Source organism: Diplodia corticola (assembly GCF_001883845.1).
Source record: "Diplodia corticola strain CBS 112549 chromosome Unknown scaffold2, whole genome shotgun sequence".
Lineage (NCBI taxonomy): Eukaryota > Fungi > Ascomycota > Dothideomycetes > Botryosphaeriales > Botryosphaeriaceae > Diplodia > Diplodia corticola.
This window is the reverse complement of record NW_017971481.1, coordinates 548,363-565,755: the sequence shown is the minus strand read 5'-3', so window position 1 is coordinate 565,755 and position 17,393 is coordinate 548,363. Positions and strand designations below refer to the sequence as shown.

Genomic DNA, 17,393 nt, shown 5'->3' with positions numbered 1-17,393 from the left:
GATCTTGGTGATGCTGGGGAAGACGTCCCAGTAGAAGGGATTCGGCCTCAGCCAGCTCATCCACCACACCACCGCCGTCTGGACGCCCTGTATCTTGAAGCCAGGTCGCACGACATCTCGGCCCCAATCCGCACCCCAAGCATGGCCCGCGCGCCAAGGTGCGGCGACCCCGCGCCAAGTTTCCGTGCAATACCAAATCCCCGGATGGAATCCTCACCGCGGCATGAATGCCGGACATCTTGGATCCCCTTGGCACCGCGCTCCGCCGCTTTTCCCCACGGGGAACGCTGATGCTGGCAAAGTACGCTCGGCACACGCCGTGGCGGCAACGCTGACGAGCTGGACCGTGCCGCTGATGCTCACGCGTGATTGCGAATCTCAACAATCTCCTTTGCTCCGGTCCATTGCCACAATATTGTTGAGCTGACGTTGCAGTTCCCCGTTATCGAGTACGGCATGCTTCCTGGGGCTCGTGCCGAGGTCGCGTGGTTGCGCATGGGGACGTACAAGGAATGCTGAAGCTTCTTCCCGGGGGGTGAAGTGAGAAATTACTGTTTCTTTCTTGCTGTATCATACAGCCGAATGCTTTCTACATGAACTCGATGCCAACGCCAAAGTGCACACCTTTCCTTCCCTGCTCGCCCTTGCGCAGCACCAACGGCAGTGAGAAGTTGACTTCGAACCTTGCTACCGGGTGCGCATACACCAGCCCGACACCAGCTGCGGCACTTGGGAGGCCATTCTTCAACTCCTCCAGCGTCGCCTTCAGGCTTTCCGCCGCATCGGCATTTCCCTCGCTGTCTTTCCTCTCCTTCAGAGCGAGTAGACGCCCAGCGTTGACGAAAGCTTGTAGCCGGAGCGGTGTCTCAGCGCCAACGCGTGGCAACGGCAGCATGAGGCTTGCACTGCCCGCAGCGTAGGCATCCCCGCCAACAGCATCCGGTCCGTCACGGGGACCGAGACCGGCGAGCCGGAAACCCCGGATATCGGTAGGGCCACCTAGCTGGAAACGATCGTTGATGCGGGAGGGAGTCGGCTTGCCGCTGCCGTCAACGAACGGGTGGAGCAGACCGGCGCGGAAGCTGGTGGTGAGGGCAACACCGGCAATTGGGGGGAACGGCAGAGCGGCTTGCGATTCAACCTCAAACTTCCCAAAGCCAACGTCGCCTTTGAGCGGACCACCGGCAAGCTCGGCCACGGTCTTGAGGAGATAGCCTCGGGAAGGGAGGAGCGGGAAGTCGCGACGGTCGAGGGTATAGGTGTGCGATATGCTTGACTTGAACGAGTCTCCGGCATCAGCACGGACGGTAGGCGAAGCGGTCGCCGCCAGACCAGTAATCTGCCTCCAGAAGCCCGAGTAGGCAAGTTCGTGACGGTGGCCGCCGGAGCTCTGCCACTTGAGCTTGGTCGACCCTCCCTTGAGCACCTCTTCGTGGCTGGCCCAGCTCTTCAAAGTCGAGCTCGCAAGACCGCCGATCTCCCAGCGCAAGTCGGGATTGCTGAGGATGGGAGTGTCGAAGTAAGCCGAGTAGGCAGAGCGGGTGCGCGTGCCGGCCGATGCGTGCGCATTCAGCGACTCGGCACCGCCGAACAGGTTGCGCAGCTGGGCGCTCGCATAAGCGGAACCCTCGGCAGATCCGGCCTCTGTTCCGGTCTTGATGGTGTAGCGAGAGCGCTCGCGAGCGTGCAGGTAAACGTCGATGTCGGTCGGCGTGGTGCTGGGGTCGGTCTTGTCGGGTCTGTCAACGTAAACGGAGATGGGAGACTTGAAGATGTCTGGCCGGGCGTCAGCACGTAGGGGCGATGCGCCGGGGCAGCTCGGACAAACCAAATCTCTCAAGCTTGTTGACAGCACCGCCAATGTCGGCGAGGGCATCCTCCAGCGTGTACGAAGCCTCCTTGTTGGCATTGAGCAGCGGGCTGAAGACGCGCTCGAGGAAGGCATGGCGGGTGTGCTTCGCATGGAGCACGCGGACGGAAGAGACGGTCACGGGCAGGGTGAAGTTGGAGCCGACCTGGAACGGTCAGCGTCGGCATTGGAGGGGCTAGGCGGCGCGGAGCAGACCAGCTCAGCCTGGCGAGCCACTGCTCTCTCATACTGGGCGGCTATGCGCTCGTTGACCTCATGTTGGCGGCGCTGAAGCTCGGCCGGGTCGACTTTTTGCTTCAGCTTCTCGAACACCTGGGCGGGCAGTTAGCGGGCGGCGCGGGGCTGGGCGAGGGCAGAGGGGAGCGGCGCACATGGTCGTCCTGGGGCGACGCCATTGGGCTCGTGGGCTGCTGTGCAGTGGGGGAGTGCGGGCTGTGGTCTGATGCGGGCGGGAGTGGTGGTGACGCTGAGGGCAGCAGTGCAGCTGTCGCGCGCCGGCTTGGCGCCCGGGCGCGAGCGAGCGGGCTGCTAGCGCGGTCCGAGCAGAATTACGTAGCGCCGCAGCGCCGCAGCGTCGCGAAGCCACGGGGTCGGCACGCGTCACGCCGCGGGCAGGAGCTGCGCGGAAGACGTCGACGGGGCAGGCTGGGGCCACGGTGCGCTGCGCTTGCGCTGTCTGCATATATACGGCGGCGGCGGACCACGGTTCGTGGGACCTGCTAGGCATCAAGGCTGCCGTTGGCTTGGCGCTCGGGGCCGGGGTCTCGCTCATCCAGCATGCGCTCCGCCTCCGGCCCTTCCACATTCGACCAACTGCGCCCGCTCTTACAACACCCTCCCTCCTCCCTGCCCATTCCGTCGCGTCCCTCGCTGCCTGCCACTCTCTACTCCGCTGCCTCCGTTGACCCGCACCGACGCTTTGCGCAGCGAGCCGTCCGCCCACCGCCCACCGCCCCTCTCACCGTCCGCCCGCCATGGCCACCCCCCAGGCGACAAAGCGCTTGACGCGCGAGTACAAGACCATCTCCCAGAACCCGCCGCCCTACATCGTCGCCCACCCCTCCGAGACCAACATCCTCGAGTGGCACTATGTTCTCACCGGCCCGCCCAGCACCCCGTACGAGGGCGGCCAGTTCTGGGGCACCCTCATGTTCCCTCCCGACTACCCGTTCGCTCCGCCCGCCATCCGCATGCACACGCCGTCCGGCCGCTTCCAGCCTTCGACGCGCCTCTGCCTCAGCATCTCCGACTTCCACCCCAAGAGCTTCAACCCGGCCTGGGAGGTCAGCACCATCCTCATCGGCCTGATGAGCTTCATGACGAGCGAGGAGATGACCACCGGCAGCGTCCGCGCCTCGGATGCCGAGCGCAAGCTGTTCGCCAGCAGGTCCCGCTGGTCAAACTCGACCGGCAACGGCTCGCACCCCGCCTCGGCTCGCTCCCGCGCCGCCGGCGCGGCCAACATCAAGGCCGGCGACGGTGGGGCCAAGTTCCGCCAGGAGTGGCCTGAGCTCGACGCTGAGAACTGGCGCTGGATGAAGGACAACAAGATCGACCCCGCCACCGGCATGCCCCAGCTGCCGCAGCTCGACGGCCACCCCGCATGCGCTCCCGAGGCCGCCGCCCTGCGGAGGCGCCCCGTCGGCAGCGGCAGCCTGGGTGCTGTCGTCGAGGGAGGCCAGGTCGCCCGAGAGGCCGGCCAGGGCTGGCTGAGCCGCAACAAGTACATGATCGGCGCCGCTTTCCTGTTTGGCTATGTCCTGGTCTGTCGCGTCCTCGGCGTTGAGACATCTTGAGCAGAACGACGACGCCATCTTGCGGCAGTAATTCATTTTGTATTGGAAGCGGGTAAGGCGTTTGGATTGACCTGGATGGTAGCTGTCATGGGGCGTTTCGGTATACTGCAATTTCTCTGCCGCCTCTTCTCACTCGCATGCTCTCGAGCACCCGGCGTTTGCTGTTTCAGCTGTTATAATGCCGATAGGTCCGTTCCGGACTACTACACATGGCTCTGACTTGCCAGAGCGGCGATCAGATGGCACGCCTATTGCTTCAGCATTACTGTCACCGGGCATTAGGACATTACTCTAGAGAGAAGAACAAGAAATGCCACATGTACAATCGCAATACGGATTCTTATGTCAGATGAAAACCTTGAAATTGTTCGTGATATAAAGCCCTTGAGGTATTCTTGCCCTTGCGTTTTGCAGCATTGCACTCGACATACGTAGGCTGCCAAATCGATTCCTTTATCTAAAACCCCTTTCGTTATATCTCCAACGTCTACCACTTTTCTTTCATTGAAAGTCCTGCATTCTTCACGGACGTCTCTTTAATCATGGATAAAGGAACGCTGTTTGCACCTGCTTTTAAACATTCCTCTACGTCGGAATATTCTCTTAGCTACTACCCACACAAGAAGGGTTCCGGACTTCATTTCGCAATGCACCGTACCGTTGTCTAATCATCGAGCTTACAACTAGCCATGTCGCCTCGGCCTACTACACTTTTCGCGAAGGGTCTCCAGCATGCCGGATTCATAGTGGGCTCTGAACGATTCGCCTCATCGTCAAACATGTAAGCGTGTACTACGGGCACTTGAACAAAAGAAACTGAGGCAGTTGAAGCATGTATGCCGACATGAAAGTAGATTTAAACGCCCTTTCTTTATAAGGAGCTGAAGCTAACATCCGGATGGATGTAAGTGTCAGAATTCAAAATGTACAAATGCATCCAGACATAGGACTCAGCGCATGTCAGTCGGTTTCTTTCATTACCCACTGCTAGACTAACGTTCTGACAAGACGCGATAGGGCGAGGCTAGTATACTGAGCAGTAATATGCGTAGCAGACCAAGACTTCGGCGAACCACGACAAAAAATCGTCCACGTCCGCCGATGATGATTGACAGGTGGCAGACGACCTAAAAGATAGAACTAGACTAAAATCAGTTTCTTCCGTTACCCACTGCTGGACTAACGTTCAGACAAGACGCGATAGGGCGAGGCTAGTATACTGAGCAGTAATAGGCGTAGCAGACCAAGACTTCGGCGAACCATAGTGATTGACAGGTGGCGGGCGTTCCAAAAGATAGAAACTAGACTAAAATCAGTTTCTTTCGTTATTCACTGCTGGACTAACGTTCTGACAAGACGCGATAGGGCGAGGCTAGTATACTGAGCAACAATAGGCGTAGCAGACCAAAACTTCGGCGAACCACGACAAAAAAACGTCCAAGTCCGCCCATGGTGATTGACATGTAGCAGACGACCTAAAAGATAAAAACTATACTAAAAAGAGCAAAAAAAGAATCATGTGGACGAATTGGGGATCGAACGCGTAGCAGACCAAAACTTCGGCGAACCACGACAAAAAATCGTCCAAGTCCGCCGATGGTGATTGGCATGTAGCAGACGACCTAAAAGATAGTAACTAGACTAAAAAAGGCAAAAAAGGAATCGTGTGGACGAATTGGGGATCGAACCCAAGACCTCTCGCATTCTCAGTTGATGCTGCAAAGCGAGCGCTCTACCACTGAGCCTAGTGCAACTTGTTAGTGTGTGTTGGAGGAAGGTTGGATGTGTGGAGAAACTCACTATACGCCCTGATTGATGAGTTGCCACTTGCGGAAATGCAATATATAGTACATTATTGCCTTTCCAAACTGTTGCGAAAACAACTACACATCCATGGCTATACAAGCTCGACGGCTAAAGCCATCGGTCTCTAAACTCTAAAATGGATTTGTCCCCGTGTATATCTTTCTTATTGACGTCGCTGATTGCATGGAATTTACTCACTGGTTGCCATCATCGTTTTATATATCAAGGTCTGTTGTACAGACGGCCCTCGGTGGTGGATATTATTTTAAGCCCTTTAACTTCCTTAGTCTGTGGTATTGAGGACAAGAGTCTAAAATGTAAACGTTAGACCTTCTAACGTCCTAATTGTCCTTGAAGTACTGTCACGATGCAAGTACTCTTGTCTGAAGGTGTTAATCTTCCGCACTTAGCCACCGGCCCTCGTTCCGCAGCTTTATTCCCACGGGGATATCTAGAATCGAACTTCGTCCTCGCGCTGAAATGAATTCTTTTTGCTTGCCAAGTAACTTCAGAAATTTCAAATTTTGTCATCCGCTGTAGACTGGGGACGAAGATGATGGCGAGCAAAGCCAGATGGGTGATTCGAAAATCCACGGCACACCTAGGTATCGATTGATAGACTCCGGCTTAGCTTGCCCCGGCCGTAGATGCAGATGAACGGCGCACGACGAAAGCCGATTCAAGCCCCTGTCCGATAGGGGGGAAAGCTATGTGGTTTTCTTCCTACAATCATCCTACGATTTCCCTGAGGACCCCCAAGTCGCGCGTCATCAACCCATATACCGCGCTGTCCATCAGGCGAGGTAGAAGGAAAAAAGAGCAAGGCTCTACCCACGAGCGCAATAATTATTTCCAGAAAAAGTCTCTAAGCCTCTTCTTCCTCGTCATCATCCGGCCCATCGTCGTCCGCCACTTCTTCTTCATCCCCGACCTCATCTACGTCCATATCCTCATCCTTCGCTATCTGCTCGACCGGCGGCAGCACGCCCCCGTTCGCCTTTAGCGCCGCCACCTTGGCCTGGGTCATCTCGAAGACGTATTGGCCCAAGTGCTCGACGCCCTCCATCTCTGTCGCCTCTGGTTCGGCGGCCAGCGCACGAGTCGTGGGGAACATTTCATTCGTGACGAGGCCGAGCTTATCCGGGCGCTGGAGCAGGATGTCAAAGGCGGGCTTGAGCTCGTAGCTGGCTTCAAACACCTCGCGGCGACCGAGGACATAGAGGCCGAGGCGCGCGCGAGAGAGTGCGACGGTGAGGCGGCGGATGTCACGTAGGTAGCCGACGCGGGCGGTGCGGACGAGGGAAAGGATGACATCTGCGTCTGGTTAGGAAAATGGGGGGTGCTGCGAACCCATATGTGGTTTGGTAGAACTTACAGTCGTTCTGCTCGCCCTGATACTTGTCGACCGTCGTCACGATCCTGGGCATGCCGAAGAGCCGGTTTTTGGCGCAACGGTGGGAAAGGACATCCCTGATGAGGGCCTTCTGGCCGGCGTACGTAGTCAAGATGGAGATCTTTGATGCCGGATAGCCGAGCAGGCGCATATACATGTAGAGAGCAACTGCATATTCCGCCTCACCCAAATTCTGGATGAAATGCGGTGTCGGCTCCATCTCACCACGACCCTTGTAGTCAGGCACGTTGATGAACTGGTAGTCGAAACGGAAACCAGCGTTGGCAGTCTGGAATTCCGGGCTCGACTCGACGGTGGGCAGGTTGTCCAACTTTGAATACCGCCATTTGTAGAGTTCTGCTAGACTGGGTCTTGCCCGACCTTGCTGATCCAGCATGATGGTAGGCACACCGAGCCTGACCAGTCTGAGGAATAACGACTGCTCAAGGTTGGCGTATTGCCTGAAAGCAAGGTTCTGGACCACCGGCGAGTTCTGAAGATGATCGCCGCACAGAACTACTCTTTGCAACGGCAACTCGCCCTCCTTGGGGTTTTGCAGTGCGAGAGGGATGAAGTTTTCGATCTCGGTGATTTGTGCGGCCTCTTCCATGATCACGTTGTCATAGTGGAATCCGAGGCTCGCAATCTCTTGCCGCCTCATGGCTGCGTGGGTGGACGTCATGGCAACAATTCTAGCTTCCTTGACCAAGAGGTAGTTTGCGCTGTCTCTCGGGCTTCGCAGGATCTCGAATGGTCGAATGTCTTCGAGCTCAGAAAAGATCTTCTCGATATGGCGGTAGCATCCAGCCGCGACCTCCATGAGAGCCTCCCGCGAGGCACCTTGAGGGAAGAGAGGTTGCGGCGCATTGGAAAAGTAGTGATGGAAGGGGAACTCGGCGACCAAGTCTTCGTCGCTCAAGTCGCCAGCTTCAACTGCATTCCAGTACTTTGTCCATGCGGGATGGACATAGACCGAGTTGAAATAGCCGGCCGTCTCACAGGATTGGCCGTGTGCACCGGGAGCATTGAAGTTGGCAGCCAGTCGATCCACCTCGGCCAGATACCGCGTGCCGATCTCGCGGAAGGAGCCGACACGGCCGTGCTTACTGTAGCTGCCTTCCGTCTCCAACTCCTCCTCGCCGTGGCCGAGACGAAGCAGATGCCTCTCATCGATGTCGAGAGCGACGATCTTTTGAAACAGCTGATTCAACGCCTGGTTACTGTGGGCAATGAGCAGTGTCCGTTGGTTGGGGAAGTTGTGATAGATATTGTTAATGATCTGCGTTGCGACGTCGGTCTTACCAGTACCTGGAGGACCGACTATGACGGTCAGACCTGGCTGAGTGCCGGATGTAATAGCTTCGGTCTGGGCAGACGTGAACGGTACAGTATTGAGCTTAGGGGCGTCTGTGGGATAGGGGCCCATGTTCGGTGGCTTATACGAGGAGACACGGACTGCTTCAGGTGCGGCCTGAGCATGTTCTGGTGCGCCGGCCTTGGTTCGTCTCCGCTTCTTGGAGTGGCGCGCGGGGACCTCTTGCGGTTCTTCTTCCGGGAACTCCAGCACATACGGAGGCCCAAAGCTTCCCTTCGTGTCGTCAACGGGTTCAACCGCTTTGCCTTCGAGGCTGGAGACAAGGTGTCCCCAGTTCAGAAAAGTGTCGCGGAAATCGATCTTCCTCAATCGGTTTGCCAAGCGCTTGTACGTAGCACCAGCGGGATCTCCGTAGCCCAAGAAAACCTCCTGGAGCCATGACGGGGCAGGGAGGTCCGAAAGCGTCAAGCGCCTGATGGACTCCAAAATGGACTTGAAATTGTTCTCCCGGCCCCGGCGGCGCACTATCAAGTTGATGGAATCGTAGACGTTAGGCTGACCCTTTGCAACACGGTCCATGTCCTCTTTGTATGCCAGACTATCAAGCTTGAGGATGATTCGGCGCTGGCGAGCTCTACGCCCTTGCCCTTCTTGGTCATTCCTTCTTTCACGCAAGTGCCGTCCATTCTCATCCAGAACTTGCACGACCTCCGCGCACCGCAAGTAACGTAATCCAATCCGTTCGGCTCCGGTCAGGGGAGCGCCACCATTTCTGACGGCGCGCGAATCCTCCGGGGGGTCGACCGAGAGAAGATAGACGACATCATCGGGGCGGAGTGACTCCCATTCCTTGAGAACGTTAAAGTTCAAACGGCTAACATCAAGGATGACCTCTGCCTGGACCTTGGACGGACAAGTCTCTCCGACCTTGGCAGGGGCCACATCAGTGATGGCAGGCTTTGAGATGGGCAGTGCCATTCTGGAGTTCCCGCCAAACTGTACCGCCCCTCGGACATTCTTGCGCTGGAGACGCTTGATGACATCTTCCATGTCCTTCCTGATCTCGTAGAAAGCTTCGCAGCGGTGCAAGATGAAGGACCTCCACAGGAAATCTCCAAGAGTCAAGTACTGAAGGTTCAACTTCGGAATTGCCAATGGTCGCGATCCGTCGTAGGTTTCGTTGCGGATGAAGGTAGGTTCGTAAAGCGTGCTCTCCGTGGGAAGGATGGTCATTTCCCTCACAGAGTCCTGGAACGTCGGCTTCCTTTGATGAGCAGAAACGATGAGCTCAGTGAAAAATGATCGATCCAGGACTACGAGTGAGGACTTGGGATACTCGGTCCTGAAACCCAGTAACTTGCAAAGGCCAACCAGTTCCTCGTCGGTCAGTACTTCCAGGTGAGCCTCGAGATCTGCTCTTTGATCCAAAGAACTGTAATTTGAGAGAGCCAGGATGGTGAGTTTTGAAGGGAAATGCTTGATTGCGGTTCGCTGGAGCTTGGCCAATTTCGCGCAGTGGGCCTGGAGATACTCTGCGGGAGACTGCTGCTGGCCAACCTGGTCGTCTATCGGAAAGAAGGTGAAATGCTGAAGGAGAAGACACAAGTCGCGGAAGAGCCCGTTTTCTTCGTCGGCGTACAAGGGAGACAGTTGAATGGCAGGTAAGAGGTTGAGGTCGTGAAGAACTGTGTTGACGTAACGACGAGTGGGCAACTGACTGCCTAAATCAATCAGCAACTCGAGGAATCGCTCGCAGTAGCCCAAATTCTCTCGAGCGGGGCTGTAGATCTTGTTCAAGAAGTCCAGAAGGAGGGTATAGAGCCACGCGCGCTCGAAGCGCAGCTTCGTCTTGACCACCTCATCGCCGGCGTCGTACTTCTTCCCAGCAGATCGCCATGCCTTCCTCAGCATGACGTTTTTCTCCAGTCTATCCTCCCGCGCGACTTCACTGTGCAGGTTTTGCCAGATGGCGATCGACACCAGCGGAGCGCATTCCTTGCGAACGAGGCCGCTATCCAGAGATTGAAAGGCTCCAATGACAAAGGAAATCAGGTAGGTGCGGATCTTGGAGGAGAGAGAGGTGTCGATGGTCATGGAGAGGATGCGGCGGAAGAAAGACGAAAACTCGGTCGGCCTGGTTGCGAAATGCTCTATGTCATGGTCAGCAGAATGCGACAGGGAGCGCCGAGACGCGGACTCACCCCAGGAGGCCAGGTTCTCCCTGCGCTTGACATTGACGAGCAAGGCCAGCAGCAAGACATGGTGATTGGACGCATCGTCCGTGTAGCCCGGCCACAAGTACTTCTCAAGCAGCTGCAGATTCTCCAGGATCAGCAGCGAGGGGTACGGGAAGTCGTCCTTTTCCAGGACATCCCAGAGCTCGTCCTTGACCACTTGCGGGCGGACCTTGGGCGGCTTGGAGCTGTCCAGCCAGTGCTTGCGCGCGACCTGAGCATAGTGGTTCTCGCCGTTCAGGTCGGCCACGGTGGGGCGCGCGTGGGTGACGGGGACGGGGACGATGGAGCCGTTGCGCGAGCGGCTCTGGGTGTCGAGCTCCATGGTGGCCATGGTCTTCGGCGTGTTCAGCGCAACGGGGTGCTGAGGGTGGGCGCGGCGGGCATAATTGTCGGCGCGCTGAGGAAGCTGTCAGAGACGCGCGCGGGTCAAGGAAGCAGCGGCGTCACCTTTTCGCGGCCGCAGCTCGCGCCCGCCCGCCGCCTTGGCACGCCGATCCTCGAACTTCACCCGACGTCGACCTCTGCCCTTCCCCAGCTGCCACGCCCCGAACAGCAGCCTGCATCCTTTCCCCAGACCACAATGGCGAACCCCGAAGTGCGGACGCGGCCCGTCGTGCCGCACAAGCAGCTGGACGGCGACTACCCTGTGCGTGCACCCTCCCTCGACGGCACCCGTGCAATGGGCCAATAGCAACTGACATATTATCCAGCTCATTGACAGCGACCCGTACGCCCGCCTGCCGCTCCGCACGCGTCCCAATGGCCGCCGCTGACAGCAGCAGTCACTTCAAGAGAGTCGTCGGCTATGCGCGCCCCTCCGACTACGCCACCGGCGCTGCCACTGCTGCCGCCGGCCCCGCCCTGCTCGCCCTGGTCGAGCGCGTTTCTCCCTCCTACGTCGGCCGTGGCGGTTTCCCCCCCATCATGCGCTTGACCGTCGGTGTTGGTGCCGTCGCTGGCTTCCTTACCGTGTACAACCGCTCCATCTGTAGTGCTCCCGCGTCACGCCCTCGTACTTGTCCGCGCTAACATTGCTCTACAGACCGCTTCTACGGTGTCACCGAGAACAGGAGGGAGATTGAGATGGACATGAGGGAGATGGTTGACAAGGTCAAGGCCGGTGAGCCCCTTTACGGCGAGTCTGGCATGTCGGAGCACCTTCAGGGCGTTGCTTCGAGGAACTCGAGATACAGCGCCGTCTTCAACCACCTGATCCCGTGGTTCAACTTCGCCAACCACAACCAGGTCTGTTGTCAAACAATTCGCTCATGGCGTGCATGGCTGACAGTGTCTAGCACGGTGTGGATACCGCCAAGTACTACCAACAGGCAGAGCGTGAGCTGGCTGCTGAAGGCAAATAGGCAAATCCGAAAGAAGACCGCAGGGAAGAAGTGACATTCAATCAGTTAAAGAGATCCACCGTCTCTCTCAGCAGTGTATGCTGTATATAGGTTCCAGGGGCGTTTGAATCAATTCTCGAAGGAAAGAAAGAAAACAAGAGTGACGAATGACCCCAAATGCGCCCAGGTCGAAAAGTATCCTCCGATCCTGCCTGGAATTATGTCCTCCATCATGAAATTATACAGGCGAACGATGATGGCAAAGTCGATGTGTTCCAAAGTCACCCAATATGGCGCCTACTATCCAGCAAACGCCCAAGGTCTAACTAACAAGACCGTACGTAAACACCAAAAATATTAAAAGAAGAAGAAGAAAGTCGAACGTCGGATCGAATATACCAAACGCGCAAGGCACCTATTTAATTCTCCTTATTGCGCCCTCTTACTACCACCCGAATTTCTCTACATGCACCTTGACCGCCCTCCCCTCCCCGACCAGCTGCGCGCACGCGTTCCTGACATCCCTGTTCAGCGCATCCGGCCCGCTCACGACCGTCCCCGTCATGCTGCCGCTCCGTCCATCGTCCTTCACCCACTCCGCCACGATGCCGCCGACGTCCGGCCTGCCGGTGCTCTCCGTCGGTCCCTCGATCCGCACATCGGCGCCCCACCGCCTCAGCTCCTCGATCCGCTGCTCGGGCAGCCACTCCCTGTGCGCGCGGTGCCGAATCACCCACACGAACAACACCTTCCCAGGCGTCGTCGTCCCCGCTGCGCGGCGCGTCTGCCTCTCCAAGTCGGGCCGCGCGGCGGGGTTGAGCAGGGTCCAGAGCAGGGGGAAAGCGACGGCGACGCCGGAGCCGCCGGCGACGACGACGGCGCGGTCGGAGGCGCGCAGCAGGCGCAGCGAATGGGTGCAGCCGTAGGGCCCGTCGAGGCGGACGAGGGTGGACGAGTTGGTCTGGGCGTGGCGGAGGAGGTCGCGGCTGAAGCCGGACTGGGCGCGGACGAGGAGGGAGAGCCAGGCGTGGCGCTCTGCGCCGTCTCCTGCGTCGTCGACGTGGTGGTGCGCGTGGGGGAGGACGTGTGGCTTGGAGGGGGCGGGCGTGGCGATGGTGAAGGGGTGGGCCTGGAGCCCGTGGAGCCCGCCCAGCGCGGGGACGCTGACGAAGACGTGGTCGGGTGCGTTCCAGCCGTGCGGGACGGTGCGGCGCCAGAGCGACGTCGCCCAAGTGCTTGAGGGAATGGTCCAGTTGGACGAGAGTCGGACGGTCTGGCCGTCGGGGAGGATGGTCAGGTCGGCGCGGAGACAGGTCGACTTGATGGCGAGGCGGTATATGAGGCGGTCGGTGATGAAGATGAGGAGGGCGATGCCGACCCAGATGCGGGAGCGGCTATGGTGGATGAAGAGGAAGACAAGCCCGAACGCTTGGAGGACGACGTGCAGGGCTAGGAAAAGCTCATAGCACATGGCACGGAAGCTCCGAAGAGACGTTACATAGACGAGCTCGTAGCAGACGAAGGTCAGGAGTCCGAAAGAGACTACACGCGTGAAGATGAAACGAGATAGCGAGAAGCCGAGCGGACGGAGGAGGCCGTACCATACGGTGAACATGCCCAGGCCGTGCAGCAGTGCCAGAAGGCATAGGAGTTCTCCCAGCCGACGGTGGAATATATTGAGCGACGCGTAGGAGTAGCCAGTCAGCCAAGTGATGGGCTGGTTCTTCGCTGCAAACAAGTACAGCAGTGGCAGGTTTACGGCGATTAGCAGGCCACAGCGATCTGCGAAGACAAAGATGTTCATTGCGGTGAACTCGAGCCGGAAGAGCAGATAAAAGACATTCAGGCCCAGGAAGGCCAGTATGGCCAGGCTCTGGCCGTTAGACGGTAGCTGCTTGTGGACGACTGGGATAGGCGGCGGTTGAAACATGAGCCAAGCCTTGACGCGGTGCAACATGCAAGACAGCACCCCCGGCTTCTTCGACTCGACGCCATCCCGTGGAAGCAGCGGTTGACGCTCGTCCGGAGCCTTGCCACGGGTGTGCTTGTTGGTGTCTGGTGGCGTCGCTGTGCCCTCCAGCGTGCTGCTCGACGACGACGCCTCGCTCTCCCCAGTGCCGGCTGCGGTGCGCCCCCTGTGGTTGATGTCTGCCCCGTCCTCTCTCCTGGTCCTCCTAGCGGCGGCCCGTCGCCGGTATGCGTGTTGCATGCCGCCACCCCATTGTGCAATGGCGAACCCGAGCAGCACGAGCAGCAGTACAACATTGTACGTGTTGAGCAGTGTTCTCGAGAACAAGACGGCCTCTACCAGTTTCCGGAACCTGGGGTCCTGTCCGGGGTTGTCGCCAGGGTCGAAGTCCTCGTTTATCGACATGGTGTCGTCATCGCTGGCAAGCGGTGCCGCGGCCGAAGCTGCAGACGTGACGTTCCAGGCGGCGGCGGAATAGGCGTGCTGGATGGCGGCTTTGAGCCAGGCACTCGAGGGATCGTCCATGGCGCCGGCGGGAGAACAAGTGGCGCCGGGATGGGAGAAGGAGCGTGGATAGGAGCGGATCCGCGGAGAGGCGTAACGTAGGAGTTGAGCTTGAGGGTAGCAGCAACCTCAAGCGATCTACACGAGCCGAGTCATGCCGTCCTCTTGCGACAAATGGCCGCCTGATGTCATACAGCCTAAAAGCGCGAATGGCACGCCGTTGCAAGGACTCCTCACGAAATGACTAGCGTGATGGACAGGGCACGTTGCTCACGTCTTTGCCGGCCCCGCTTAGCGCCCGAGCAGCAAACTACCCAGGTAACCTCCCCCCCATCATGATGCTCACTCCCGTTCGATGATCAAGCAAATAAGCCCGTTTGTATAGCGCAAAGTCTCGCTTGAATAACTAGCCGTGAACCCAGTCCCGGTCACCAGTGTTCCCATGAAGCTATGAATGTTACAACCCGCCGCTTCACGCGCAGGTCCTGCTGAACGAAAGCTAACAATGTATTCATACCAAGTGCCCCAAGGCATGAACGCCGACCCGGAGCGCACCATTCGCCCTGATCGCGGCATCACTTTCGCATCCATGACCACATCATCTCGGAACATGCCACCCGTCGTTGGCTACTCGCTATGTACTCATTGGCTCTTTTCCTTCGGCTCTTCGGAAGCAACTGGCTCCGTCGGCTCTGCAGGCTGTCCTTGATCTGCCAGTGGTGGGTTCTCCACAGCAGGCGTCACCGTTCCAGGACTCACGTCTTGACGCGAGTCGTTTGCGTGTAGCGCGATGCCTTTGTTTTCATCTACCGGAGTCGTGTTTGTGGATAAGCTCGGAGAGTCCTGCGCCTCCGATTCCTGAGGTGCCGGAGGGAACATCTGCACTCCGCCATCATCGTCGTCGTCGTCACTGTCTTCATCGCTGCTGACAGCCGGGGTATCGAGGTACTGAAGCTCTGGGCTCTTCATCAAGGCGCCCACTTCATCGCGGGTGTCGACCGGAGAATTTTCGCCGCTCATCAGGGGGTCGTTATCATTAGTACTGTCAGGTGTCTGAGGTGGTATTTCTCCACTGTCCTGTCCGAGAGGGCTGGGCTCCGGTGGCGGATGGTATCCCACTGCCTTTGCAACAGCTGCAGCCTCCTCGTCCGTCGCCGCCTGCTGGAGCTCATCAAGCATGAGGCTGTGTTTGTGGCTAGTGTCAAGTAGGTGCCCGCCGGCTTGTCCACTCTTGTCGAGCAGGTCTCGATAGCCAGTTCTCGTCGGATCTTGCAGACGCTTTCGCTTGGTCTTGGCCCTTTTGCTGGTGGGTCTAACAACAATAACAGGCACGGGAGAATGTTGGAGACAGTACTTGGAGACGGATCCTGGGAGTAGTCCTTGGAATCCACCGAGACTTCGGCCACGTGTACCAACAATGAGGATTGCCGGTTCGTGCAGGTTGATCTGTCACGATATGAGCTTATGGCCAGGCCAGACGCAAACAGGGCAACGAACGTACCATCTCATCAATGACCTTGTGGACCGTGCCGACGGAGAACTCTAGGATAAGGTTGATGGCCTTGTTTTCCGTGTTCTTCAACTGGATTCTGTCCATCAACTTTTCCGCCTCTTCCCGGTATCGTCCGTGGTCGATACTGCTCTCTCCGGCAACCTTGTCGCCCTTCTCAACGACCTGCAAACACACAATCTCGTCTCCATCATCGACCAGCTCGTCAATGAGCCATTCAAGCGCATATTCGGAGTAGTCGTTGGAGTCCAGCCCGCAGAGAAAGGTTCGCGACCGTTTTGTATACTCGTAGTCCTTGTGTTTCCTGATCAAGGTGAAGGAATTCTCCTCGATGAAATCGGCAGGTTTGTCAAACGTGTCAAAGGATACGCGAGGCTGGAAAACACTACGCAGACGTCAGTAAGATGGATCCCCCAATCACGAAGCGCCGAGGGCGTGAGACAGAGGGGAAACATGTTGAGACACTTTCGTAATCAACGCACTTTGGAGCTAGTGAGCGCATTGCAGCTCCGCACGCGGGCTGTGGGACCCGAGTGGGGCGAATTTCAGTGGCTTTGAGGCGCAAAGAAAACATGACGGAACGATCGCAAGGGCAAGTTTGGGCACTCACGGTGGAGGCGGAGGAGAGGATAGACGGCGCTGTCTGATCTTCGGGCTACCACTTCGTTTGGGCAGTCCTTGATTCGCAAGAAATTGAATGGAGGGGCGGCGCTCGACGTCCTGGTTCCGGACGGCTGCGAGAGGATCCAGCTTTGCCGCAGCGGCTGCGGGGGTGCCTGACGAAGCGCCGGGGGAGGAAGGCGATGGCAACCCGTCGGATACGGCGTGGCCCGGCGTGGGGTGCGGCATGGCAGGCAGTTGCTGATTGGTATGTCGAAGGGCCACGAGGACAGAGCGGCCGCGGAGCCGCTGGTGCAGAGCCTGTGAAATGAGACGTCGCGGCAGACGTGGGCCTCAACGCGCTTCAACTGCCTGTTGCGCGCTGCTGACAAGGCCGGGGGGCTGCGAGGGGGTGGGATTCCTTTGCGAGCGATTCGACGGTGGGTGTAGAGGGGGTGGAGACAGCGCAGCACACAAGCTCCTCGGGGTCGCGTGGGTACCTGAGCGACAGTTCCAGAAAGAACGGGTGCTACGGCGGCGGAGGAGCTGTTTGAGTGAGTTGGAGTGAGGCTTGGCTGCCACGCTCGGCATGATGCAAGCCCACTCGAGAGAGCGCCAGCGCGGGGAGACCCTGGCCGCCACCGCCCGCTGGCCGTCGGTCGGCTCCAAGCCGCTGCCGTCACCCTACACCCTACCCCGAACCGCTTCGTCGCCCGCATTGGAGCGCGTACGTAGTAAACACCGCCACATACCCTCTCCTCGTTATCGCGCCAAGCGTGCGATTGTGGCCCAATCAGCCACGCTCCCCAGCCCCACGTCACGCTGTCTCCGGTTTGCCCTGCCTTGGACGGCCTGATTCAAGCGGGTATCAAACCACTGCTCCAAATGATGTATCCTCAGCCCGTCACGGCAGCTCCAAAAAGCCTAAACCATTGTAGCCCTTCTGTAGAAGTATACAAGATTGCGATGAAGCAACTGTCTGGACGTATGTATGTATGTACATGTAGACTTATGGATCCCCAGCAGTGTCCAGGCGACCTAGCAGCCTCTATA

The 17,393-nt window shown here is 58.2% G+C and overlaps 6 protein-coding genes across 6 annotated transcripts; 2 read left to right on the top strand and 4 right to left on the bottom strand.

The window, feature by feature from the left end:
• Nucleotides 1-589: 589 nt before the first annotated feature.
• Nucleotides 590-2,265, bottom strand: BKCO1_2000190 (outer membrane protein; the record flags this gene model as incomplete). Its single annotated transcript, XM_020272386.1, has 4 exons — nt 590-1,776; nt 1,829-2,015; nt 2,066-2,182; nt 2,242-2,265. The coding sequence occupies 4 exons, from the start codon at nt 2,263-2,265 to the stop codon at nt 590-592; spliced, it is 1,515 nt and encodes a 504-aa protein (XP_020134835.1).
• Nucleotides 2,266-2,844: 579 nt separating this feature from the next.
• On the top strand, nt 2,845-3,666 carry BKCO1_2000189 (ubiquitin-conjugating enzyme; the record flags this gene model as incomplete). The annotated part of the gene is made up of 1 exon (XM_020272384.1): nt 2,845-3,666. The coding sequence occupies one exon, from the start codon at nt 2,845-2,847 to the stop codon at nt 3,664-3,666; it is 822 nt and encodes a 273-aa protein (XP_020134995.1).
• Nucleotides 3,667-6,337: 2,671 nt separating this feature from the next.
• BKCO1_2000188 (dead helicases superfamily protein) lies at nt 6,338-10,748 on the bottom strand (the record flags this gene model as incomplete). The annotated part of the gene is made up of 3 exons (XM_020272383.1): nt 6,338-6,786; nt 6,848-10,330; nt 10,382-10,748. The coding sequence occupies 3 exons, from the start codon at nt 10,746-10,748 to the stop codon at nt 6,338-6,340; spliced, it is 4,299 nt and encodes a 1,432-aa protein (XP_020134994.1).
• A 249-nt stretch (nt 10,749-10,997) lies between these two features.
• On the top strand, nt 10,998-11,778 carry BKCO1_2000187 (nadh-ubiquinone oxidoreductase 21 kda subunit; the record flags this gene model as incomplete). Its single annotated transcript, XM_020272382.1, has 5 exons — nt 10,998-11,063; nt 11,128-11,144; nt 11,200-11,405; nt 11,460-11,662; nt 11,713-11,778. 5 exons carry the CDS (start codon nt 10,998-11,000, stop codon nt 11,776-11,778), a joined length of 558 nt encoding a protein of 185 aa, XP_020134888.1.
• A 424-nt stretch (nt 11,779-12,202) lies between these two features.
• BKCO1_2000186 (ferric reductase transmembrane component) lies at nt 12,203-14,251 on the bottom strand (the record flags this gene model as incomplete). The annotated part of the gene is made up of 1 exon (XM_020272381.1): nt 12,203-14,251. The coding sequence occupies one exon, from the start codon at nt 14,249-14,251 to the stop codon at nt 12,203-12,205; it is 2,049 nt and encodes a 682-aa protein (XP_020134887.1).
• A 621-nt stretch (nt 14,252-14,872) lies between these two features.
• On the bottom strand, nt 14,873-16,589 carry BKCO1_2000185 (universal stress protein; the record flags this gene model as incomplete). Its single annotated transcript, XM_020272380.1, has 3 exons — nt 14,873-15,676; nt 15,732-16,125; nt 16,351-16,589. The coding sequence occupies 3 exons, from the start codon at nt 16,587-16,589 to the stop codon at nt 14,873-14,875; spliced, it is 1,437 nt and encodes a 478-aa protein (XP_020134993.1).
• Between the last annotated feature and the right edge of the window lie 804 nt (nt 16,590-17,393).